The 27,311-nt window shown below is 48.0% G+C and overlaps 1 protein-coding gene across 1 annotated transcript; it reads right to left on the minus strand.

Moving 5' to 3' along the window:
* Positions 1–6,490: 6,490 nt before the first annotated feature.
* Positions 6,491–27,094, minus strand: Sema4a (semaphorin 4A). Its single transcript, XM_090340765.1, has 14 exons — positions 26,944–27,094; positions 25,119–25,279; positions 23,771–23,833; positions 23,450–23,548; positions 23,127–23,232; positions 22,031–22,147; positions 21,560–21,684; positions 21,212–21,384; positions 19,978–20,128; positions 13,069–13,249; positions 8,761–8,879; positions 8,470–8,627; positions 8,046–8,146; positions 6,491–7,789 (listed from the first exon to the last, which is right to left on the minus strand). Exons 1-14 carry the CDS (start codon positions 27,077–27,079, stop codon positions 7,200–7,202), a joined length of 2,280 nt encoding a protein of 759 aa, XP_090196891.1. The 5' UTR covers positions 27,080–27,094; the 3' UTR covers positions 6,491–7,199.
* Between the last annotated feature and the right edge of the window lie 217 nt (positions 27,095–27,311).

Below are 27,311 nucleotides of genomic sequence, written 5' to 3' on the forward strand. Positions count from 1 at the left end.
GGCAGAAAAACAAAATCAAAACAAAAATACTGTTGGGAGGAGGAGCGCTTACATCTCTAATCCTAGCTACTACGAGGATGAGATCTGAGGATCAGAGTTCAAAGTCAGCTGAGGCTGAAAAGTCCCCGTGAGACTCTAGTCTCTGATCAATCATCAGAAAACCAGAAATGGAGCTGTCACTCAAAGTACTAGTCTTGAGGGGGAAAACTCAGGCACAGAATCCATGTCCTGACTTCAAGCCACATGACTGCAAAAAAAAAAAAAAAAAAAAATCATAAAGAGAAAACATAAAGTCAAAGACCAACAGGAAAGACTGAGGTTTAACAGTTTTAGAATAAAAGACATTTTGTAGAGTTAGAAAGAAAGATGGCAAAGCTCATCCAGGACAAACCTCATCCAGCTCTGAAGTGGGACTTATATATATATTTAAAATTTTTACTCTGGGGGCCGGGAGTTTGGCCTACTGGTAGAATGCTTGCCTAGCATTCACGAAGACCTGGGTTCGATACCTCGGTACCACATACATAGAAAAAAGCCGGGAAATGGTGCTGAGGCTCAAGTGGTAGAGCTCTAGCCTTGAGAAAGTCCAAGGACAGTGCTCAGGCCCTGAGCTCAAGCCCAGAACTGGCAATAAATAAAAATAAAATAAAATTATATTCAACTTAATTAAAAAAAAATTCTTACTCTGTATTTCCAGGCTCTTCTGACGTTCCCCTTGCACTAACCGGGCACTTAACTTTCCAATTCCTGAAACCAGGCCTTACTATGTACCCTAGACTGGCATCTAATTCACAAAATTGCCTCAGTCCCTACAGTGCAGCATCAGAGGCACAAATAACCATGACTATCCCAGTGTGGAATTTATAATGGTTTTAAAATTTTATTGGAATATACAAATTTTACTTAATAATGAGCTGTATAATATGATACTAAACGTGAAAATTTAAAGAAACAAACCTATACACAATATTTCAACCGAAGTGACTGGGTGCACACTGTGAGAACTGAATCTTTTCTGTCAAAGTAGTTTGCTGGCTTTCTGCTAAATCTTGAAAGAAAGGGCTTTAAAAAACAGTGCCTGTGTTGGTCAAGTGCCTTGGCCCTGGTAATTATTAGTTACTTAAACTCTTATTCTGAGTACTGTAACTAGTTTTCCTCAGGAAAACTAGTTGATTTTTTTTTTTAACTCCGGCTAGTTAAGGTGCATACTCCTTTTTTTTTTTTTCTTCTGGTTGTAGGGCTTGAACTCACAATGTTAAGGGGAGCAAGGAGTGTTAAGGGGAGGAGGGACTGGCGCCATCCGGAATGCCTGAGTTCCCCCGACCCATTGTGGAAGGTCGACAATGGTACAGCCCAGCCACCTTTGCCCTCTTGGGGAGGGGCAACCTTGACCTTCTCCCCACCCCCATGAGGAGGGATATCCGCTTGGGTGGGGGTGGGCCTGCTTTTCCAACTAAGGTGATAGGTAAATTCAAACACTGGGCTGTAACCCTATTGGCTGCCTGCATGAGGCCAGAGCTGGCAATGGTCCCTCTGTGTATGTGACTATCCCATTGGCCACCTGGGTGGGTTTTGCCCTTAAAACCCAGCATGAGAGCCGCTCGGGGTCACAGTGTCCGCTCCGGAGTCTGCGCTGTGTCCCTGGCCGGTCAGTTCCCCGTCTGCTTCCCCAATAAATTCACCTTTTTATATGAGACTGCCTCTGTGTGGTGGACTCTGGTGGGACGTGGAATCCCCACCTGGAGAGGTGTGGATCCCCTCCTCCTGACCCCGTAACCACAGCCCAGGGGAAGTTCATCAGCTCTTCAGCTCAACGCTAGAGCTCTATCACCTTGACTAACAGCCCCACTTCCCGTTTTCTGGTCGTTATTTGGAGACATGACTCTCCCAAGGACCGAGAACACAAGGCCAGGGCTCAGGCCCCTGCGTTTGAACCCCAAGACTGGTTAATAAAAAAAAAGGCAAAACAAACTCAAGAACTTTTGTTATCAGCTATCAGCTGAGGCCCTGGATCCGCCTTCCTAGGCTTACAGACAGAGCGGAGCCAGCAGCACACAGCAGCGAAATCTTAGTGGGTGGCTGGCTTTTCTGCCCACCCTGAGGCTTGCACTCAGGACTGGACATGGCCCTGGAGCTTCCTCACGGCAGGCCCTCCGCCACTGGAGGCTCAAACCCCGTCGGACCTCTCCAGTCGTGTGGTACTGACAAGGGGAACCGGGCATCCCGCCCGTGAGGGAAGCACTCTGCCACTGCGCCGTGATCCCCCGAGAGGCCAAATCCTGTGGTAGGTTTCTGACCTCGGTTCTGTTGTTACATGGGTGGAAGAAGAGAGCGGGGACCCCCACGCCCCGGGGCCAGGCGAGGCTGCCGTGGGGCCGGCGGGGCGGGGCGGGGCGGACGGGAGGCGGAGGTCCCGAGGTGGAGCGGCCCGGAGGCCCAGGGAGGAGCCGGTCCCGGGCTGGAAGAGCGGAGCGGGTGGGGAGCCGGGAGGGGGGGGCCGGGACGGGGCGGGCGGGCGGCCGGAGGTGGAGTGAGGAGGCGGGGCGCGGGGCGGGGCGTGGAGCGGGGCAGGGTCCCGCGTGCGCCTCCTGGCGGCGCGGGGCGGGTGTGCGGGCGGGAGCGCGCGCAGGCGCAGTGGGCAGCGCAGGCGGGGCGGGCGGCGCTGGCTGGCTGGCAGGCGGCGGAGTCGCGTCATCAGGCCCAAGGAGGCGTTTGTCGGGCAGTTTCCTCGCCGGCCGTGGTGGCGCACGCCGGTAATCGCCGAGGAGGATGAGGCAGGAGGATCAGGAGTTCGAGACCAGCCTGGGCTACACCTTTTGCACCTTCGCCTGCCCTCTCTCCGCCTTTTCCTTGGCCCTGCCCGCCTCTCACTCCCCTTCCTCTCCTTCACCACACACGCAATCACAACACGACACACACTCACACACACTTGCTCCTCGGCCGGCCTCGCCTGCCTCTCTCCCGGCTGCGCTCCTCCATTCAGCACCAAACCCCTTTCTCCATTTCTTCCCAGCGTCTTCCCTTGCAGGACACTTGAGAAACACAATTCCCTCCACCAGCCTGGACACTCACTGCGCAGTCTCCTTGCCCTGCAGGTCCCCTTCCACACCTCTTCCTCCCCTCCTCTTGCTGTGCCTCATGCTGTTTTCAGTTACATGCACCCTCTGCCCCTGTCTGTCTGTCTGTGTGTCCATCCAGCTGTCTGTCTGTATGGCTGGCTGTATGCCTGCCTGCCTGGTTGTCCACATGGTTGTATGTTCTGCTAGTGCATTCTTTCCTATGTAGGAAAGACAATGTCTCTCTGGTGCCCAGCTTGCCGGGCTCAGCCACTTGTCCTGGACCTCCCTGCCCGCTGTAGAGCACAATCCCATCTGTCTTGGGTTCCAGGGCGTCCCGTGGTTTCTCGCTCTCTTCACCACAGATACCAAAACCCTTCTGTAGGTCCTCCCTATCCTTTCTTGCAACCCAAGACTTACGCCTTTTGCAGAAGTCTTGCGATTTCTTGGCTCCTTGGAGGCCAATTCATTGGCTTAGGTTGGATTAAGCAGGGAGAGTTGAAACCAGTACTGTTTTCAAGCATTGCCTGTGAAGTACCATTGTATAGAAAGTACAAAAATTCTCAAATTCTGGTTTGTAATCATTTTTACCACCAAGGAATCATTTTGTTGGTTTTTCTGGAGAGCACATTAGTGATAGTATTAGTCCAAATTGCTACCTTAAAATAATTAGAAATATATTTATATTTAAGTCAATATTTATAATTTCTGGTCATCAGGAACCTGAGACATACGCTTTTAGTGAAGATCAAAGATACCAATTCAGGGGCTAGGATTTGGCCTAGTGGTAGTGTACTTGCCTAGCATGCATGAAGACTGTGTTCGATTTTTGGGTACCATATACATAGACAAAAGGCCCAAGTGGTAAAGCTCTAGCCTTGAGAAAACCCAAGGAACATGCTCTGGCCCTGAGTTCAAGCCCCAGGACTGGCAAGAAAGAAAGAAAAAAAAAAGAAAGAAAGAAAGGAAGAAAGAAAGAAAAGAAAAGAAAGATTCAAATCCAACCTGGTGGTATTGTCTTATGCCTATTATCCTAGCTATTCAAGAGACTGACTTTCCATGATGGGTAGTTCAAAACCAGCCTGGGAAGAAATGTATTCTGGTCTCTAATCAACAGTGGAAGTGTGGTAGATTACTAGCTTGAGAAAAACTCAGGTACAGTCCTGAGTCCCTGAGTTCAAGCTGGATAGCAGAAGAAAAAAGAAAAGAACAATACAAGTCTGACAGGATACTATACCCCAGAGCCTTAATTGTGGGTGGTGTGTAAGTCCTATGCAACTCTTCATAAAGAACAACTGCTCATACAAAATGGCAGCGCCTCTTTTTTTTTTCTTTTTTTTTTTTTTTGCCATTCATGGGGCTCAAACTCAGGGTCTGCTCTTGGGCTTCTTTTCTTTTCTTTTTTTTCCTTTTGTCAGTCATGGGGCTTGAACTCTGGGCTTTGGTTCTGTCCTTTTGCTCTTTAGCTCAAGGCTAGCGCTCTACCACTTCAGCCACATGGCCATTTGTTGAAACTGCTTGCTGATGCTGTCTCAAAAACTACGCAAGAATACAGTAGATTGTCTTGAGAGAGTTTGCAAGAAATAGTCTGAAAGACAGAAAGAAAAACAAGGAAACTACATTGAGGTACATAACCTAGGGAATAATGGTCGACCTTTAAAAAACAACAACAGGGGCTGGGAGTTTGGCCTAGTGGTAGAGTGCTCTCCTAGCATGCACAAAGACCGGGCTCAATTCCTCAGCATCACATATATAGAAAAAAGCCGGAAGTGGTGCTGAGGCTCAAGTGGAAGAGCTCTAGCCTTGAGAAAGTCCAAGGACAGTGCTCAGGCCCTGAGCTCAAGCCCAGGACTGGTTAAAAAAAAAAAAGCAGATGTGTCAGGCGCTGGTTACTCATACCTATCATCCTAGCTACTCTGAAGACTGAAATCTGAGGGTCTAGGTTCAATGCTAGCCTCAGCCAACAAGTCCATGAAACTTTTATCTCCAATTAACTACCAGAAAACTGGACGTAAAACTGTGGTTCAAAATGATAGAGCATTGGCTTTGACCAAAAGAGCTCAAAGGTCTGGGTCCTAAGTTCAAATCCGCCCCCCCACCCCAAAGGCATTTGGCTGAGGGCTGGCTCAAGTGCTGGAGGGCTTGCCTAGGAAGATCAAGGGTCCTGATTTCTATCTCCAATAGGCCAGAAACACAAACATTAAACTAGGAAAATTTTGTTCCATACTACCACCTGGATGAAGCTGGAGGATATTTTGCTAAGTGAAAGTCTATCCGAAGGGGGGGAAAAAAGACTGAGGGTCCCCTTGACTTAGTGGTAAGAGCACTTGCCTCACATGCATGAAGACCCAGGTTCAATTCCTCGGTACCACATACACAGAAAAACACAGAAGTGGTGCTGTGGCTTAAGTGCTAATGGTCTAGCCTTGAGAAAGCCCAATGCAGACCCTGAGTTCAAGCCTCAAAACTGGGGGGGGGAGGAACAACGAATATAGGGATGGGGATATGGCATAATGTTAGAGTGCTTGCCAAGCATCCATTAGGCTCTGGGTTTGACTCCATGTTATCACATAAACAAGTAGTAAAATAAATTTGTATAAATAACCAAATACCTGATTCCATGTACATAGATTTCTGGAGCAGTTAAACTCACAAAAATAAGTAGTTGTGAAGGATTGGCGAGGATGAGATGTTGTTAACTGGGTACAAAATTTTAGTCTTGCAAGATGAGAAAATTCTAGAGAGTGCTGGCATCACAGGTTGCGCTAACCCTCCCACCCCACCACCACGGCTTGTTTTATTTTTTTCATACAGGGCACACATGGAGGTGGAATGTACGATGTGGGGGCTGTGCTGGCTCAGATAACTTACAGAACAAATTCCTAACATGGTAGAGAAAGGCCTCCTGGGTTGGAGGATGACCAAATGACTTCCTGATATGAAGGAGTGGAGAGGGGGTGTGGAGGTGTGGACAGCCTTGTTTGTCAGAATACAGAGAGAGATGGCCTGGGAGGGGGTGGCTGCACAATCTTCCTATAAATTTGTCTACCAAGTGTTAAAGCCAACTCCTGGGCGGGAGGGGGGGAGGGCTGGGGCTGAGCTGGAGTCACGAGAGACGTGTGGGAGAGCTAGGGACAGCAAGAGTAGCAGCTGTGGCCGGGGAGTCATGGCAGATGAGGTGTGGCCTATCTGGCAGACACCAAAGAGTCTAGTCCATATGGCTGTCCGGCTGGGGAAGGGGCAGAATTCGTGATGATTTCCAGCTCTTCTTGGAGCCCTGAGAAGGACTTTGGGGCTGGCTCGGGGATGGGGCTGGCAGGACAGCAGAGGCAGTAAGGAGATGGTACCAACACCACCACGCAGAACTAGTGCTCCTCCTGCTCCCTGCCGTGCTGAAGCGCCCTGTCCAAGAACAGCGCTTCCAACAAAAAGTGCACTAGTCAGAAGCGTTATCTTTTTAATAAAAAATAAATTGTCTGTGACAAGCTGTTTTCTGAATCCCAAAACAAAGGGAAGGGGACACGAACGAGTTCCAAGGATCTGCCAGGGTCATGGAGTGAACGAGGCTCAGATGACCCCGCTGTTGGGGGAACGGCAGAAAGAGTAACAATCTACCCAAACTGGAACAAGAAGGACTTCCTTGGAGTCTGTGGCACGCGGTTGACAAGGGGAAAATGAGCGAGCAGCTTCCTTCAGGAGCCTCGGGGTGCCAGGAGAGGGGTGAGTTGGTATCCAAGGGGGCAGCTGCTTTGAGAGTACAGTCTTCCGGAGGGGTGTCTAGCTTATGGTGTCTGGATGTTTTGTGCTCATTACCACAAGGTCCTGGAACTGTTATGTTTCCAATAGGGTCTCATCAATGGCCAGAAGATTCTCCTCAGCTGTTCCTGTCACAATGCAGCTGGGGTTACAGGGCCTCCCACATGCTTGGCATGAGGAAGATTGACACAGGAAATGCAGGCTGCCATGTATAGCCCTTCTGGGCATTATCAGTGGCACAGAGTGGCGAAAATGGCTTCTGCCATGGGAGAAAGGTGGTCTCTGTGCCATTCCCACCTCTGACTGGGCAGCAATGCCAGGTGCCTCTCCCACAACCAGCATGACCAGCTGGCTGCCCTCCTCAACAGCCCAGCCTATATCCAGAATCTAGGCCACCTCAGTGCCTAGATGGTTGTTGTCAGTGGTCACATCACTAGCAGAGGTCCTGTGGTCCTTGGAAGGCTTTTGGCACTGCTCCCTGCTCAGTGGGGCCTTCTCCCCAGGGGGCAGAGTCCCACAGCCCTGGACCTTGCCTCGGGCCCGGAGAGCTCCTAATGGAGAGGCTAGGAGGATGATAAGGGCTCCAGAAAGTACTAAGGCAAGGAGGACAGTGACGACGAGAAAGTGAGGCCAGTAGGATCGCTGGGCTGCTATCATGGCCCCGCCAACTCTGGTTAATGGCACCTCCACGCGTTCTCGGGGAATGCCAGCCAGTTCAGGATCCATGGCCAGGGGCTGGTCCTGGCTGTCCACCCAGTAGGAAACCACAGGGTATGCAAAGCCGTTCTCAGTGGCCACACATTGGTAGAGGCCTCCGACTCCATCATGAGGCAACAGCAAGAGGGAGCCGTTGTAGATGGCAGAGGAGGTTTCTGGGATGGTGGCCTTGCCATGACTCCAGTGGTAAGAGGCCAGCGCTGACGTGTGGGGGCAGGGGAGCTCCAAGATAGAGTTGGGGACTGCCAAGACTTCTTTAACTGGGAGGCGAGGAAAGAGGAAAAATAGTTAGGAGAGGAAGAGAAAAAGAACGTTCCAACTTCCAGCTTCCAGTTCAACTCCAACTTCAGTGCTCACTCCTCCTAACTAACCTCTAGGCCTTTTAAGTCCAACTGTTCCCTGTTAAGCCAGATACCATCATGAAGTGGCCCTGGCTTAGAACCAAGACCCAGCTCTATTCTGGGTAGACAAGGTTTGTGAGTAGAGCTCTTGAGCCTCCCCTGGTCCCACACTCACTGAGCTGAGGGCGGCTCTGAGGCCGGTGGCTCCTGCCCGTGGGGCCATGTGCACAGGCCCACTCTGGGTTCCCTCGCTCCAGGTCCTGCTTCCAGGAGCTCCTGAGAAAGCAAGATAAGCAAAGGTCAAAAGTCATTCCTTCAAACTGGCATGGGAAGAGCAAGAGGAAGGGAGGGAAGTACAGAGGGGAAGTTGGGGGGCAGCAAGAGAGGAGGAGGAGAGGAGGGAGGGGAAACTCAGAAAAACTGGAGAAGCTTCAAAAACAGCCTAGTAAAACACCACCCCCAGAGGAACCCATCACAGGAGGATGGCCTTTTGGTACGAATGTGCTAGAGACCTCTGCAGAGGGAAGGACGGTAGCAGAAGCTGAGGAAGAAGGATCATGGTGAGCCATATGCAGTCACCCTCGAGAACTGACACTCACAGGCTGGGGTTGGACAAAAGGCGGCAGATTCTTGATTCAGGGTCCCAGGCACAGTGGGGGTCTCGTGCAAGGACACAGTCCACGCAGCTTTCATAGACACTACAGTTGGCTCGGGGAACTTTCCAGACCCCTCCTGAGAAACCTACAAATACTGCACCCTGGAAGAGAAATGCAGAGTGTCAGGGAGCCCCTAGTCCCACCCTGGAAAATCTCAGCACCTAGCAGGCCCTGGAGCCAGCCCAACCCCGCCTCCAAGGCCAGGCCCAGCAAGAGGTCATTTCATGATCACACCTGGGTGGGAGCTAGCTGCAAGTTATGAACAGGTTCAGGGTCAGGGAACAGCTGGATTTCTTCCACCAGGTAAGCACTGCTGTCTCCACCGATCACAGCTTTGTGCAAGGACCCCGTGGCTGTGGAGAGACATAGAGACCTGAGAGCTTGCCCCTCATTTTGGACCCCTCTCTGCCCTCACATGGTCTCCCCAACAGCTGGTTGCCCGTTCATGTGTGCACTCATCAGCTAGACCACACACTTTGCTCCACCTCAGGGAAGAGACAGGAAACTAATGCTTAGAACCTCTGCATTTCTTTCTCTGGAATTGCCTGACAAAACTCCATGCCTGGAGAAACCCACATGTCTCCTTTTGCCTTACACAGAAGTCACATCATCAGCTTCCCTCAATTCCATCAGATGGCACTGTTTAAAGGCATCTTGAGAAGGTCTACCCTGAGCAACATTTGTTTGAGTTTCCATCTAGACAGGCATGCTGATAAACGCCTGTAACTCTAGTATCCAAGAGGCTGAGACAGGAGTTGTCAAATTCAAGGCCAAACTGGACTAAACATAAAGACCCTATTTCTAAAAAATGTATAGGTGCTTTTTGTTTTGTTTTGGAGGCCAGTACTTGGGTTTGGACTCAGGGTCTGGATGCTGTTCCTGAGCTTTGTCACTCAAGGCTAGCACTCTACCACTTGAGCCACAGCTCCACTTCTGGCTTTTTTTGATGGTTAATTGGAGATAATTGTCACAGACTTTCTTGCCCAGGCTGTCTTTGAACTCAGATCACAGCCTCCTGAGTAGCTAGGATTACAAGCATGGGTCAGGACTTTTTTTGTGTTCATAACAAGACAAAAATTAGCTGGGCACTGGTTACTCATACCTGTAATCCTAGTTACTTGGGAGGCTGAGATCTGAGTTCAAAGTCAGCCTGGGCAGGAAAGTCCATGAGATAAATATGTCCAATTAGTCAACAAACAAACAAGCACATAAGTCAAAAGTGAAGCTGTGGCTTAAGTGGTAGATCTTTAGCTTTGAGCAAATCACCCCCTCCCAAAAAAGAAAGAAAAAACACCCAGGCCCTGAGTTCAAGTCCCAGGACTAGCACAAGCATAATATATAAATGAATGAATGAAAAATAAATAAATAAGAGTTTAGAACTGGATCACTTGCCCCATTTTCTTCTTTCCTCCCGGTTTGAAATGCTTTCATCTCTTAATACCCAGAATTCTCTTAGATCTGCAATAAGGTTCAACATACTAAAACCTCCACATAATCGTCTCTGAGTTTTAGCCTTTTACCAGAAAATGAGTTTAACCCACTCACTACAGCCTCACTGCTTCTGTCACTTTCTGAAGTTGGTACTTGCCACACTTTTACAGAAAGTCTGGAGTGTCAGGTTTTAGGAATATTAACCAAGGGTTGTGGGAGGCCTTTCAGCACCAAAAAATAGTGAGAAAAAATGTTTAATCAGGTGCCAATGGCATATGTCTGATATTCTAGAAACTTAGGATGCTGAGATCCAGAGGCTCACAGTTTAAAACCAACTGAGGCAGAAATGTCAGTTAGATGACATTTTAAAATAACCAGTAAAGAAAACTAGACTGGAGGTATGGTTCAGGTGGGAAAGTAATAGTTCAGTAAGCAATCCAAGCAAGATCAATACTCTGAATTCAAACTCCAGTGCTGGGAAAAAATAAAAAATAAAAAGGGGCAATCTCCCCATGATTCTACTTGGTTTGATCATCTTATGACTATCATGTAATTTATTTATTAGGGCTGTTTACTGTCTACCTCCTCCCACTCCACAAGGCCAGAGATTTTTCTCTGTGTTGTTCCTGCTATATAGCCAATACAGGCTCGGCTGACCCAAAGGATCCAGTATGCCTCTCAGCACAGCCTAGAAGAGAATGAGCCTGAGGGATTTCTACCATTAAAGCTCAAGGTCATCCCCTCAGCGAGGTGCTCGATTACATGACAGTTCTCACATTCTCCACCCATTCACTCTCTTTTCCTTTTTCTATACTGACTGGATCTACTCTGCTCTCCCCAAACCCATCCCTACACCTCGCTCATGACCTTGTGTACTACTTCACAGGAGACACAAAAGCCTTCAGTATGAGTTCCCTCGTTTCTTGTGTGCCCCTAATCTACACACACAGCTTCAGGCCCAGCCCAGCAGGGATGAGTAGCTCCCTTACCACTGTGTGCTGGACCTGGACTCCTCCCGCCTCAACTTCCCCTCACATTTATACCCTTTCCTACCATGTCTTCACTGTTTCCCTGCTCATCAAATCCTTTTCATCTTTCTCATCTATTAAAAAATAAAAAAAGCCAGGTGCCGTGGCTCACCTTGTAATATTAGCTACTTAGGAGACTGAGATCTGAGGATCACAGTTCAAAGCCAGACTGGGTACTAAAGTCTGTGAGACTCTTTTTCTTGCCAGTCCTGGAGCTTGAACTCAGGGCCTGAGCACTGCCCGTGGGTTTTCTCAAGGCTAGAACTCTACCACTTGAGCCACAGCACTACTTCTGGCATTTTTCTATGCATGTGGTACCAGGGAGTTGAACCCGGGTCTTCGTGCATACTAGGCAAACACTCTACCACTAGGTCAAACTCCTGGCCAGTGACACTCTTTTTTTTTTTTTTTTGAGGGGGTGGGGGGTAGGGGAGTCATGGGGCTTGAACTCGGCCTGGGCGCTGTCCCTGAGCTCTTCAGCTCAAGGCTACTGATCTACCCTTGAGCCATGCCCCACTTCTTGTTTTCTAGAAATTAATTGGAGATAAGAGTCTCAGGTCCGTTTGTGCCCGGATTGGCTTTGAATCTTGATTCTCAGATCTCAGCCTTCTGAGTAGCTAGGATTACAGGTGTGAGCCACCGTTCCTGGCCCCTGTGAGACTCTTATCTCCAATTAACCACCAGAAAACTGAAACTGGTGCTGTGGCTCTAGGGGTAGAGTGATAGCCTTGAGCTGAAGAGCTCAGGGACAGTGCCCAGGCCCAGAGTTTAAGCCCCATGAGCAACTGAAAATTTAAAAAAAAAAAAAAAAGCCTGTAATCCTAACTACTGAGGAGGCTGAGAATTGTGGTTTGTGGTTCAAAGGTAGCCAGGCCAGAAAAGCTCCCGAGAGACTCTTATCCCTAACTAATCACCCAAAAATGGAAGTGGAGCTGTAACTCAAGTGGTAGAGCACTAGCCTTGAGCCGAATTGCTCAGGGATTGCACCCAGGCACAGAGTTCCAGCGCCATGATTGCCTGAAAGAAAAGAAGAAATAAAGTGGGGGCCAGGAGTTTGGCCTAGTGGTAGAGTGCTTACTTAGCATGCACAAAGACCTGGGTTCAATTCCTGGGTATCACATACATAGAAAAAAGCCAGAAATGGTGCTGTGGCTCACGTGTAAATAGAGCTCTAGTCCTGAGAAAGCTCAAGGACTGAGCTTGGCCCTGAGTTCAAGCCCTGGGACTGCCCCTCCCCACCCCCAAAAAAGGCTTGAGCTAGTGTGAGCGACCCAGCACTCAGAACTCATAGATTTTGAGGCCAGCCTGGGTTACACAGTGAGACACTGTCGTAAAACAAATAACTGACACACACACACACACACACACACACACACACACACAAAGCTTGGCTAGACCCCACATCCTCCTCTAGTTACCTTCCCTTACATCCCCACTTCCTGGAAGAGTGACCTCCATACCCCCTGTTTCCAGGTTCCTTTCTACCTATTTGTTCTTTACCCCTCAGCACACCTTCCCCAAGAAGATAGGCACTTTTTGGGGGGGAGGAGGTGGGGGGAAGGAGTTGTTTGTTTGCTTGGGTCATATTGGAGACTGAACATAGTTTTGTACTTGAGCTTTACCATTTAAACTACAACCCCAGATCCTCTTGGTTTGCTGATTTAGCGGTACATTTTCAAATTCATGCGCAAGCAGCCTGGACCTTGATTCTCCTATTGAAGCTTCCTGCTGTAGCTAGCTGGGGCAACAGGCATGTATCACTTCGCCAGATTTTTATTGGTGGCGATGGAGTCTCACAGCTGGCTGCCTTGCCAGATCCTCCTGCTGTCTGATCTCTGCGTCCTGGATAATTAGGAATATAGGCATCAGCCACTGTGCCTAGTGACAAGCGGTTCTAACTACGACCACTCAAGTCCTCCCTGTCCTCCCTCTCGATCTAAACACAAACAAAACCTGGAAGCTCTGAAAGACTAGGAACTGCTGTATTCTAGAGCCACACAGGGCCCAACAAACAAATAAACTCAAGTTTCCCTGGTTGGGCTGGGTGCCCCGCTCCAGGCGATATCCTGGAATCCATACTCACAGGTGCCCAGGTACATCACCAGATGGCTGCGTCCATCAAGGCCCTGGGCTGTCTCCACGGCGAGCTGCGTGTACTCCACCCCGGACTTCACCAGCAGGGGTACCCCCACCACCTGCTCATCCATTAGAAAATGGTCCTTCATGAAGGTCAAGGCTTTATCAGAGGAAGGGCCCACGGAGCACTAAGAGAGGAAGGAGGCAGGTCAGGTAGGCTCATCTCCTCCCTGGAGCTGCTGGTGCCCACTGCCCTCCCTCCTCCACGGCTGTGCTCTTCTGCCCTCCTCCCTCAACTCACAACAGTGGCTACAGCCCACACTCTGGGCATGCCTGAGATGCCTCAGGAGCACCATAAAGGCAGAATGCACTAATACACACAGGGTTTGGCTTGCAGTGACTACTCAGTGAACATTAACTATTATCGGTGGCCAGAAGCAGGATGAACGCTCCTTGAAGACAAACCATATTTTCTCCTGTCTGCAGTCCCAAGCCTAGCCCAGGACCTAAGCTTGGGGAGTGTTAGCTGAGTCCATGACTGAAGGAGTATATCTTAGAAAGGTGGTGTGGCACGGAGGGTGTCTCATCATGATTGTGCATGAATCTGCTGCATGGCTTTGGGAGATTCCCTTCCCCGCTGTCAACCTCCCTCTTCTCACTCATGAGTGAGGGGGTTGGACCGGCTGTTCTTAAAAGGCACTGCCAACATCATCAGCGTGCTGTGGCTCTGACAGTGCTGTATCCTGATCGTTGGTCAGAATCCTTGTGCTTCCTACCCAGAGCATCACCTTGGGACAAGGTCCAACTCTGCTACCACTTGTCTAAGGTGCTGAACATAAGTTACGTCACGGCCCTGACTCTCAATTTCCTCTTCTGTAAAGGAAGGTAATAACATTTACAGCTCATGTTCTTTTTTTTTTTTTTAATAGAAACATGTTTATTAAGAGAAGTAGAACTAGATTTCCATCTCAGAGATCACTAGTGGACAATGTAATGTGTTTGATTTTTTTTGCTAGTCCTCGGCTTGAGCTCAGGGCCTGAGCACTGTCCTTAGGCTTTCTCAAGGCTAAAGCTCTACCACTTGAGCCACAGCACCATTTCCAGCTTTTTTCTATGTATGTGCTACCAAGCAGTCGAGCCCAGGTCTTTGTACATGCTAGGCAAGCACTCCACCCTCAGCCAAACTCCCAGTCCCTTACAGCTCATTTTCATACCAGCAAGAACACACACATACCTATTTTCACCTCTTCCCACAGGCTTGCTCCCCTCTTTCTTTCTTTCTTTCTTTCTTTCTTTCTTTCTTTCTTTCTTTCCTTCCTTCTCTTTCTTTTTCTCTTTCTTTCTTTCATGGGTTGTGGGGCTTGAACTGTTCCTGAGCTCTTCAGCTCAAGGCTACTACCCTGCCCCTTGAGCCTCAATCCTACTTCCCATTTTCTAGTGGTTAATTGGAGTCTTGGGGTCTTTAGTACCCGAGCTGGCTTTGAACCTTGATCCTCAGATCTCAGCCTCCTGAGTAGCTAGGGTTACTGTCGTGAGCCACCTCTCCCAGCTAGGCATTTTTTTTAATGTAAAGAAGAATCTACATTTTGGAAAGTGCGAAGCAATTAAATAAAGAGCAAAAGGCTCAGAAGAGAAAGAGGAAAAACAATCTTCCTAAGCTAGCCCTAGGGAAGCCCAAAACCAAAGTTTTGAATTATAACCCCAGCCTAAAGTTTATGAATTACAGCCCCAGCTTCCTGTGGAAGTGAAAAGAAGAAGTTAAGTAAGGAGAAATATTTTAAGTAATAAATTAATTAAACTAATAATATTTCTAATTTTCACGGAGGAGAAGATAAAACATATTTATTCCAAGTCAGATCTAGAATGTGTGCTCCACATTCTCTATTGTTTTCTTTCTTTCTTTCTTTTTGCAGATCGTGGGGCTTGAACTCTGGGCCTGGGTGCTGTCACTGAACTCTTCAGCTCAAGGCTACTGCCCTACCGCTGATCCTCAGTCCTGCTTCCCATTTTCTAGTGGTTAATTGGAGTTTCACAGTCTTTAGTGTCTGAGCTGGCTTTGAACTGTGATCCTCAGATCTCAGCCTCCTGAGCAGCTAGGATTGCAGGCATGAGCCACCATACCCAGCTCTCTATGGTCTTCTTATCAACAAAAAGAGAATATGCTTTAACAATTCTTATCATTATTGGACACTATGATAATTTGCCATAGCTGCCAGCAAAACTAATATTTGATAGAAGGTTTACAATTTGCTTCAGTATATTAAATGAGTAGTAAATGAATGGAACAAATTTGATTGGCTACACATTGAAGCTGACCAGTGGAGGTCCAATCACTGTTGTGTGGATGTTTTATGTCTGAAATTCTCTATTTTTCTTTTTTTTTTTTTGCCAGTCCTGAGATGAGCTCAGGGCCTGAGTACTGTCCCTGGATTTTCTCAAGGATAGAGCTCTACCACTTGAGCCACAGCACCACTTCTGGCTTTTTGCTATATATGTGGTACCGAGGAATCGAACCCTGGTCTTCGTGCATGTTAGGCAAGCACTCTACCACCAGGCCAAACTCCCGGCCCCTGAAATTCTCTATTTTTAATAAAAGGGATGTTCACAGCAAAAAAAAAAAAACATATAAAAATTAAGATCTTTTGGGCCAGGAGTGTAGCTTAGTTGTAAGAGTGCTTGACCAGCATGCATGAAGCTCTGGGTACAATTCCTCAGTACCACATACACAAAAAAAGCCAGATGTGGGGCTGTGGCTCAAGTGGCAGAGTGCTAGCCCTGAGCAAAAAACATCCAAGTACAGTGCTCAGGACCTGAGTTCCAGCCCTAGGACTGGCAAAAAAAAAAAAAGATATTTTATTAGAAATGGAAAACCTGATAGAAGAAACCTAAGATAAAGTGGAGATATTCTCTAGAGTCAGCACTTAGAAAGCTATATGTTTGGGAAGGACTATTTGTTTGAGTACAAGCCTAGTGTATAGTGAGCCTGCCATTCAGATAAAAACTTACTTAATTTTTTTAAAGTTGAAGCCAGGAACCAGTATTTCACGCCTGTAACCCTAGCTATTCTGGAGGCTACAATCTGATAATCAGAGCTCAAAGCCACCCTGGAAAGACCAGATATTTTATTTTATTTTTGTTGGTCATGGGACTTGAAAGCTGGGCCTAGGCATTGTCCCTGAGCTCTTTCACCTCAAGGCTACCACCCTACCCCTGGCACAAAAAAAGAAAAGAAAAGAAAAGAAAGATAAAAGAAGAAAAGAAGAAGCTATGGAATACAAGAAACATAAGCTGTGTTACAGGAAAGGCCAAGGGAATCCGCAGTGTGTTGAAGAAGGGAGATTCCAGGATGGCAGCTATGTTCCAGACAACAATCTAGAATGTTCTCCAGGAAGATGGACCTGTTTCAATAGCTAACAGTCTTTTTTTCTTTTCTTTTTTTGTGGGCTTCAACTCTGGGTCTGGGCATTGTCCCTGAGCTCTTCAGCTCAAGGCTACCACCCTACCCCTTGAGCCACTTCTGGTTTTCTGGTGGTTAATTGGAGATAGCAGTCTCATGGCCTTTATTGCCTGGGCTCGCTTTGAACCTCGATTTTCAGATCTCAGCCTCCTAAGTAGCTAGGATTACAGGCCTGAGCCACTGGCCTGGCTAGCTAATAGTCTTCGGGAGACAATCATTTCATTCTGGAGGAATTTGGGGTTGGATCAGAGATAAGAGCTTAGAAAATAAAGCAAGCAAAAAACAATATAATTACCAACCTCAAGGAAAACAACAATTATGCAAAAAGGAAAAGTAATCATGGCTTATTACCTAGTTCAGCTAAAAATAATGAGTCATATTGTTTTTTGTTTTTTGGGTTTTTTACCAGTCCTGGGACTTGAACTTAAGGCTTGTCCTTGGGCTTTCTCAAGGCTAGAGCTCTGCCACTTCAGCCATAGCACCACTTCCAGCTTTTTCTATGTATGTGGTACTGAGAAATCAAACCCCGGTCTTCGTGCATGCTAGGCCAAACTCCCAGCCCAAGAGTCATAAATACTGATCTAACCAAAATTAACGTAAGACTGGGAGTGTAGCTCAGTGGTACAGTCCTTGCCTGGCATTTGTGAGGCCCTGGATTCAATTTTCATCAATATAACAAAAAGAATTCAAAAGCTTAGTTTACCTCTCAATGGTCATACTGGGGTTAGGACTTCAGTAAAACTACTATACAAGTGCCACACATTGGGGGCTCACACCTGTACTAGCTACTGATGATCCAAGCTAAAGCTAGACTACACATAAGTACCTAAGAGCCAGGTATCTGAATCCTACAGAGCTCATGCCTGTAATCCTAACTATTCAGAAGACTGAGATCTGAGGATGAAGATTCGAAATCAGCCCAGAGAGACAAATCTCCTAAAAACCAGCAAAGAAGCCAGAAGTGAAAGTATGATTCGAGTGGTAGAATACCAGCCTTGAGCAAAAAAGCTAAGCAAGACCTTAAGGCCCTGAGTTCAAGCCAGAGTACTAGCAGCAATAGGATAATATAGCCAGGAAGCCAGATTCTATCAGAAAAACCAGCAGGGCAAAAAAGGGTTGGAGACTAGAGGCATGGCTCAGGAGACATTTGTGTGCTTTGCAAGCAGAAGACCTTGAGTTCAAGCATCAGTACTGCCAAGAAACATTACTGTAAAACTATACTGAAAGATTGGGGCTAGGTCAGTGGCATGTTGTTGGCCAGCTTGTTTGGAAAGGAAGGATATGTAAAGCCTGATTTGTAGTATTTGATGATTTTCCCAATCCAAATTCCCTTCATGGATTATTTGAAGATAACAATGTGATGTTGGTGTACTTGAAGGATACATGGTGAGAACTGGTTCTCACCATGTTGCTTTAGCAGGCTCTAGTATACTGGATGGGGGTGGAAAACCGCAACTCAATTTCACCTTCTAGCAAAAGGAACTCAGGCCTGGCACCCATGGCTCATACTTGTAATCCTAATTACGCAAGAGGCTGAGATCTGAGGATCACGGTTCAAAACCAGCCTGGGCACAAAAGTCCGTGTGACTCGTATCTACAATTAACCACCAGAAAACTGGAAGTGGTGTTGTGGCTCAAGGGGTAGAGCTGTAGCCTTGAGCTGATGAGCTCAGGGACAACAGCCAGGACCAGAGTTCAAGTCCTACCACTGACAGAATGAAAAGAAGAAAGGAAGGAAGGAGAAGAGAAAAAGGAACTCAGGGCCAGGAGTTTGGCCTAGTGGTAGAGTGCTTGCCTAGCATGCACAAAGACACAGGTTTGATTCCTTGGTAACATATACATGGAAAAAGCTAGAAGTGCTGCTGTGGCTCAAGTGGTAGGGTTCTAGCCTTGTGAAAAAAAAAAAAACAAAAACCCAAGGACAGTGCTCAGGCTCTGAGCTCAAGCCCAGGACTGGCAAAAAAAAAAAAAAAGGAAAAAAAGAAAAGAAATTCAGTGCATGCTATCTGAAACTAAAATATCAAGAACTATCAATAAAACATTGTACTTAGGTGATATTATGGGTTCCTTCCTCAGCATCATAACAAACCAACAAAAAACAAAGAGTGTGGTATGTGAGACCTGTATGAAAATATATAAAAAGAATCAAGACTAAAAAACTTGAAGGTGGTTGGGGATGAGAGGCTAGAGAATGGGCTATGAACCGGGTAGGGTAGTATATAACTGCAAGCCCAGTACTCAAAAAGCCCAAGCAAGAAGATTGCAAGCTATAATAGCTTGGTTCACAAATAAGAAAAGAAAACCGAGCCCGGTGGCTCACTCCTGTAACCCCAATACTCAGTAAGTGGAGATTCAAAAGATCATTGTTGGAAGTGGCTGTGTGGCTCCAGGGGTAGGTCGGTAGCCTGGAGCTGAAGAGCTCAAGAACAACGCCCAGGCCCAGAGTTCAAGCCCCAGGACCACCACCAACAACAACAAAAAAGATCATTGTTCAAAATGGGAGCCACGGGCTCACACCTGCAGTTTTAGCTACTCAGGAGGCTAAGATCTAAGGATTGTGGTTTGAAGCCAACCCTGGCAAATTTGAAAGACTCTTATTTCTGGTAAAAAGCTGGAAATAGAGGTATAGCTTTAGTGGTAAAGTACCAGCCTTGAACAACAACAACAACAAAAAGCTAAGCAGGGGCAAGGTTCTAAATTCAAGCCCCAGTACTGATAAACAAAGACAGAGGTTTGAAGCCAATTCTGGCAAAAAGTTAACAAGATTCCATCTCAACCAATATATGGGTACCTGTATGGTAGTGAATGCCTGTCCTCCCTGCTACTCAGGAAATGTAAGTTAGAGGATTTCAGTCCCCTGAGAACATATCTCAGTAATCTCAAAAAGAGAAAATAAGGCTATTTTTTTAGAACCAGTCCTAGATCTACTTGATTCTTTGAGTCGCGTGTATGTGTATTTGTGTGTGTGTGTGTGTGTGTGTGTAAATATATATGATTTTTAGAAAAAGTTACATAAGAGGTAAGGCAGGATGACAGATTAGAACATCTTCCATTTTCACTCCATGAATAAGAAGAGTTCAGTGACACAGGAGAGACCAGATTCTGAAGAGAGGAAGAAAGCCAAGAGTCACAAAGGAAGGGCAGTAAGGCTGAAAACTAACAAAGCTACACAAGAAATGCAGGTGAAGTCATTTAAGATAATGCATGGCAAGCAGCCCAAATTCCCTTAGTTCTTGAGTGGCATATGTAGATATCTGGTGTGCACTGAACCTTGAGAGAGAGGAAGTCCTGGCAACTACTCTAAGGGTAGGACAGATTTGGACATCTGTAGAATGTGGGGCAGCTGGCCAGGTGTGCATCTGAGCAGATGGGTAAGGTAAAGTGGGAAGCTTGAACAGTCACTGAGCACTTATCATGTTATGATAGGTGCTTTTACATTGCGGGGGGAGAAGTACTTACACTTCCTGGCCTGGGATCAGTCTCAAGGCCTCTATAAGTAGTCCAACGTGAAGTTTCTTTGTTCAGTTCCTTATACTTTCCCTTAAAGACACGCTCAATGTCCGTGAGAGAGAAAGCACAAACTGCAGAACTCCGGGTCCCTCCAACCTGCCTGAAGACAGCCAGAGAAGACATTGTCTGTGGTTTCCTCTGCCATTCACAGTGGGAAATGCAGGAGGGCGGTATAAGGAGAGCTGCTTCTTCTTCTCTCCCTTCCTGTGATAAGGCCTGGGAGAACCCGCCTCCCCCTCCCCCTGGAGTTCCCCAACTATGGCCCTTGGCCTGGCTGGAGGCCCATCTCAGGATCTGCAATCTGATTATCCTTAATGAGAATTAATTGGGACACAAGCCCTGGGGTGTCTCGGCCTGTCCTGCCTGCCTAGACTAGGCTGTGCCCATAGGAGGGGCAGTATAACCGGCTCCAGGCTGGCTCCACTTGAAACCTCTTGGTCTCTGGGACTCTTGACCTTCAGGGAATCCACCAAAGGCCTGCCTACTCTACTATTCTTATTACTTCAGCCCTAGGCTGTGGAGACAGGGCTGGTCTTCTTTCCTCTTTAGCCAGATTCGCAGTTCTAGATAGTAGACCCTATTCACATCGGTAACTGGCACCCGGAACATTGTCAGATGCACTGAGTCCGTTCAGACCGTACTGTTAAACTTTTTCAGCTTTAAAACAGTGATTTTCTTTTTTTCTCTAATGGTAGTGATGGTGTTTCCCTCTTTGCCTCTGGCCATTAGTAAATGTTCACTAGTGGCTGGCAACCACTATGATTTGTGTATGTAAAGTGACTATATATATATATATATATATATATATATATATATATTTTGCTTTTATTCCCATTTCCTTTTTTTTTTTTTTCCTACCCAGGCTGGCTTTGGAGGTGAGTCACTGATACCCAGCTAGATTTTTTTTTTTCATAGACTTTTTGCTGTTGTTGTTTTTGACAGTGCTTGGAACTCAAGGCCTCACGCTTTTGATGCAGGCTTCTCTATTACAGAGCCATACATATGCGCATGAAGAACAGAGCGGAATTCCAAGAAGGTGGCGCACACCAAATGCCAAAGTGCAGCGAACATAGGTGTTGCGCTCACAGCAGTGCACGCCTCCCTCCTTTAGCTGGCTGGCACTGCTTGGTCTGCTGAGCCCGTGCCCAGCCCTCCTGTTCCCGGGCCCGGCCCGGCTGCTCACCACTGGGAGGTGAAGACTGCGTAGATGCTGGGAGCCGAGGGAGCCCGCGCGGGCAGCAGAACCGCGTGGCGGATGACGTTGAACGGCAGCTGCCCCTCCCGCGCGCACAGCAGCTGGGCCTTCAGGAAGGTGGTCCACTTCTTCTGCAGCAGCTTCTCCCCGCCCACGTCATTCTGGGGGCGGGGGCGGGGTCAGAGGCGGAGTCAGAGGCGTCCTCTGCCCACAGGCCCCACCCCACCCGGCACAGCCCCGCTCCCATTGGGTCTCCAGAACTCAATCTCGCCCCTGCCACCTCCCCATTGGCTGGCTTTCTCTCATCCAGCCCCGCCTCCCTCCCTGGAGGCCCACCTTGCAGACTCGGGCCACCCGCGATGTGTGCAGCCTCTCGAAGAAGTCAAACTCGCTAGCTGTCTCCTCGAAGAAGAAGTAGACCACCTGTGTCGAAGGGATGGCTGCCACGAAGGAGGCGTCCGCTGCGGGGCGGGTCAGATGGGCTTAGTTAGGGTCTGAGCATCTGGATGCTCTGGGCTCCCCTTTGTGACATCCCGAGAAATGGGCTCCTTTTGGTCCCACAGCTTGCCCAGGGTAATGATGGGGACTAGGCGTGTGTGTGTGTGTGTGTGTGTGTGTGTGTGTGTGTGTGTGTGTGTGTGAGAGAGAGAGAGGGGGGGGGAGGGAGACTTATTTGTGTAAAATGAAAGCTTGGTGAGGACCAGGGCTGTGTCTGCAGTAATGCTAATGCATATCATGTGCCCTCGACAAATTTCCCTAGGGGAGAGCAGCCAGAACCATAGTGGCTGGGAGCTAAACGGTTCTTACGGTGGAGCCAGCGGAGAAAGGTGTCAGTCTTGAGAACAGGTTGAGATCCCAGTGTGCGCATCAGGATGGGCTCACTGCCCAGAAAGTTGTTCATGGTGCCAGAATACAGCATCCCATCTAGAGGAGGAAAGGGAGCAAGAGAGAATTTAATAGATAAAGGTTGCCTTTGGCTGGGGTCAGCACCTGTCAGTCTTCACCCTCCTGCACCCTCCTGCAGAACTCCAAAGCCAAAACACACACACACTCTCTCTCTCCCTCCCCTCCCCCCAACAACTGCTTAGGCCCCTATGTCCACAGGAAATGGTAATGTGGTCTTCTGTATTTCCATAGCCTCTCTCTGGCTACTCCCTCACACACCCAGCTGAACCACTTGTCAAGTAGAATCATTCACCGATGCCAGGTGACTATGTTTTCTGATTCTGCACTTTTGATCATACCCTTCTCTTCCTGGAACACCACTCCTGTCCTACCTACATTTCTTCCAAGTCCTACTTAAAAGCCAAAGGCCACTTCCTCCAGGCACAGGGGCCATGATTCTTTTTTTTTTTTTTTGGCAGTTGTAGGGCTTGAACTCTGGGCCTGGCCGCTGTCCCTGAACTCTTCAGCTCAAGACTAGCACTCTACCAGTCTGAACAACAATGCCACTTTTCCAGTTTTCTGGTGGTTAATTTGAAGTAAGAGTCCCTTGGACTTTCCTGCCTGGCTTGGCTTCGAATCACAATCCTCAGATCTCAGCCTCCTGAGTAGTTAGAACTGTAGGAGTGAGCTACCAATACCCATAGCCATTATTCTTCTTTATAACTCTGATAATACCTAACCCAATGCCTGGCACACCACAGCACCTTCTCTGGTGCCTTGGTTAAACAAGTGAGTAAAATTTAACGTCTTGTCTTTGCCTGTTTTCCTTCTCCAACTCTGGTACCTCTGTGTCTTCTCATATATCTGTCTATCTCTTACTTCGTCTGTGGCATGGGAGCTGCTGGTTAGGATGCCTCATTCTCCCTCTGATTTTGTACTCTGAGGCTCTTGGCTTTCCTCTGTTTCTTGCCTTGTTAGCAATTCTATCAGAATCTAATTTCAGGAAGCTAATACTCACCCTCCAAGACAGCTGTGTGCTTGTGAGCAGGGTCAAAGGGGCTTTGGCCTTTCCCCTCTATGAATTTGTCCTCCAAGATGGGCAGCAGGTGGGAATCTTGGAGTCCCTAAAGTGGGGAAGAGGCTGGGGGCCCAGAATGCCAGGATCTCACATCCAGGAAATGAGAAGCATGAAGGAGGAAGGGAAGGGACAGACAGGGACCAGGAAGCTCATGATAGTCCCGGAGGACCCAAATGTTCCAGAGCTCCGGAAGATTGGCTGTGGGTAGATGTAAGAAGGGAGGTACATTTGAGGGCATGTTAGCTGGGTGTAAGGTAACTCACAATGAAGGTACAAGCAGGACTGAAGGCGAAAGTCCCACAGGTGTAGAGATGAGTTTCATTGAAAGAGACCAGGACACGAATGAAGTTGAAACACTGGGTCTGGGGAAAGACAGAATTTAGACTTGAAACCCTTTGTCTCCAACTCTTTAGTCACCAGAGGTTGTTCCTCACTTCTCAGTGCAAAGAAGGGCTAGGCAATGCTGAACTCTCTCTGTACAACTTTTTCCAACATGAGCCAAGAAATAATCATGCGAATGAGTGCCCTTCTCCGCCTGGCCCTCAAGCCCAGCAGCATGAAACCTATCCCCCACCTCCGCTTACCTCATTGCTCTTCTTCTTTAAGGCACATTCACTCTTTTTTCTGTCACTGGCAGGCCAAGGTATCTGAAGTAGGGAGTTGAGAGGGGAAGATGACAAGAAATGAGGTCTTTGGATCTGCTGTGACCTGCTATCCCCTATCAGCTCTAGCTGGTGGCTCATGCCTCTAATCCTAACTATTCAGAAATCTAAGCTCTGACTGCAGCCAATAGGGGCAGATCAGTCCTCCAGATTTTATCTCCAATTAGCCAGCAAAAAGCCAGAAATGGACGTGTGGTTCAAGTGATAGAAAAAAGCTTAAAGAAAGCTTGAGGTCTAGAGTTTAAGCCCAGTACCAACACAGACAGACAGACACACACACACACACACACACACACACACACACACACACACACAGAAAAATAAATAAAAATTATGCTGGGTTTTGGTAATCCTAGCCACTCATGAGGCTGAGATCTGAGGATTGCAGTTCAAAGCCAACTAGGTAGAAAAGTCCCTGAAACTGTTATCTCCAATTAACCACCAGAAGTGGTGCTGTGGCTCAAAGTGGTAGAACACTAGTCTTGAGCAAAAAAGTTCAGGGACAGTGCCAGGCCCTGAGTGTTGTCAGCCCATGACTAAATAAACACATAAATACATAAAAAATCAGTGGTAGGCTTGGTAGTTAGTGACATACTGACGGGCAATTAGAATATCAATATATGCCCAGGACTATTGTACTCATCAAGACACAGATTCATAGTAGAAGACAGCCTCAGGAATGAGGCAGACCTAAGTTCAAAGCTAGGCTCTGCCACCTACTAACTGCATAAGCAACACCTAATCCAAAACATGGCATACATGGCAGCTGCTGTTAAACCACACATTTCCTGGAGATAGTGTGAAAATATCAGTTCCGGGGGCACACTTTGACAACCTGTATTTTTAACCAGCAATAAAATAACAATACTAAACCTTGGAATGGGTCAATAAGGAGGAATACCCTTCTTCTCTTCCTTCCTCCTCTTCTTTAGTGCACATCGCTACGCAATACAGTGCTAACAACACAGAACTATTAATGATTTCTACTAGTGGGAGGATACAATTAAGTTATTGATACAATTTGAGTCAATGTTTATCTCATATGCTAATAATTTCCACATCAGCCATTTTAGCAGTTGACATTTTTCAAACAATATTTGTACCACCAGTGAACAGTGAGGCTCATAAAACAGTCTCTGCTACTGCATTCAAAAGATGTACATGGCGAAAACTGCTGAGTTAGAGAAAGGCAGTTGGGTTTTTCTGGCACAGGGCAGCTGCTGTTCTCTTCCTATTCCCCGCTCACACCCTCCATCCCTGGCCTCCTCACCATGTTCTTCAGCCTTGGGACTCCTGGATCTTGGATATTCAAGGCCAGAATGGCCTCTCGAGCTCCCACATAGAGAGTGTTTCCATCGTCACTCAGCAGCAGAGTGTCAAAATCCCGGAGACCCTTCTGGTGGAAGAGGCTAAGTGCCCTGCGTCCATCTCCTGTTGAGAGGAGAAAGGAGAAAGTAAGGAGGAGCTCTGGGCAGCATCAGACTCCTGAGACAAAGGGCAGGGAAGGGCTGGCAGAGCTGGCTCTCCAAGCTTTGGCTGCTAGACTCCCTCTTCTCCACCAGCATCCCCCCTGCGCCCCACCCTGCTGGTAGTCACAGGAGCTTTGTGTGCTGAGTCCCCAGTAGAGAGGAGAAGCAGCTAGAGACAAGACAGTGACAGCCTAGGGCTGAAAGATGGTGCATGGACCCCAAATAACCAGGAAATGAAATGAAGCACAATGCTCTTTCAGGCCTGGTGTCTACAAGAAAGTAAGTCACCGGATCTCCAATGGAGGGGGATAGCAGGCAGAGAGACAGTAAGGAAGGGGCATTCACATAGGACCATGTCTGAGTAACCAGGGGTTTTAAGGTCCTTCCTGCCACCTCCATTACCACTGTTATTGCCTTCCCTCCTCTGCTACAGGAAAGTTCCACCACTAAAAACACTGTGAACAGAAAGAAAGCTTGCTTCTCCCTTTCTGAGGTCCATGAGGGCATACCTGGATGTCACCTGCGGGGAAAGTGATTTAGTTGTGGGACGCTGACCTGGAATTTGTCCATTGCCTGCCTGTGTGTGTGTGTGTGTGTGTGTGTGTGTGTGTGTGTGTGTGTGTATGTATGTGTGTTCCTGCCCCACACACGGGAGTTCTTCAAATCCTCTCTCATTAGCACATCTGTACTTTGACATGAGTTAAGACTGTTACCTCTGCAGGTTCAGGGAATCTTAGAATCAAGAGGAGAGATGGAGGAGAGAAAAGATAGGCAAGGTGCTGGAAGGGCGAGCCTCCCCTGGATCTGGATACACTTCGGGCTGCAGGGCAGTGGCTGATGACTCATTCTGCTTTTCCTTTGGGACTGTGAGCTTCTGGAGGACAAGCATGTCCAGTTTTCTATTCTCATGGCCCACACAAACGAGGTCTCTTCATCAATGGGCAACTGCATCTCCTTTACCAGGTTGTTTCAGGACAGCCCTGTGCTGTGTCTATACTCCTTCCTCGAGTCTCCATCCCGTAGCTGAGGGGCCAGCAGCCACATAGCCTCAGTGAGAAGTCACCCAAGCTGTGCTGCAGAGCTCCAGGCCATACGCAGCTGGCTACCTCATGTTCTTGTACTCCTGGTACCCATGGTACTACCTACCCGTGGCCTGCTCTGTGTGGTTGGCTTAGGTCTGGGTCACCAGGTCTACAGATAATTTTCCAGCACATGCCTTGATTTGGGGGCATTAGGGGGCTTCTGTTTTGGAGCTTAAATTGTCTTGCTAGGTAACAGTGACTCTTGAGGGAAAGAAAAATCAGCTTTGGAGAAATGGAAGGAATGAGAGTTCTGGATCCAAGACCTCTCTTTCCTTCCCTCAATCTCTACCTCCTGATTTGCATTTCTCTATCCTTCTGCCAGGCCCTCTGTTGCTCCCTGGCATCTCTTCCCGTCTGCTTCTCCAAGTCCATTTCTCCCATCTCTCTCTGTGTGCTCTCTCTCCCTCCCCCCCCCCCCCTCTCTCTCTCTCTCTCTCTCTCTCTCTCTCTCTCTCTCTCTCTCTCTCTCTCTCTCTCTCCTTTCTCCATCCCCCCTCCAGGGCTACATTGCTATCCCCATACCTCTTGGCCCTCCAACACTTACCTGCATAGTACCTGACTCTGGGCATGGGGCCCTGTCCACTACCCATGGTGGTGGTGGTTGGTGACAGCAGGAACAGTTGGAAGAAGAAAAGTCCCAGGAGGCTGCAGGGGTCCAGGCCTGGAGCTGAGTAGGCCATGCTCAGCCTGAAGCTGTCAGCGATGGCTGTGAGGAAACGGGCACCCGGGTACTTTCTGGGTGAGTAGTCCTTACCACATCCCCCCATGAGGGCCAATTAGAGAACCCCAGGCAGCAGAAGCAGGGGAGGGGAGGCATGGGGAGAGACACTTCCTCATCTAGTATAGCACTCAGATCTCATTTCTGTCCTGTTCATAGCTCATAGCTTTGTCTATTGCCTCTGGGTAGATGCT

Source organism: Megascapheus bottae, chromosome 10, assembly GCF_031878675.1.
Source record: "Megascapheus bottae isolate mThoBot1 chromosome 10, mThoBot2.hap1, whole genome shotgun sequence".
In the NCBI taxonomy this organism is placed as follows: Eukaryota; Metazoa; Chordata; class Mammalia; order Rodentia; family Geomyidae; genus Megascapheus; species Megascapheus bottae.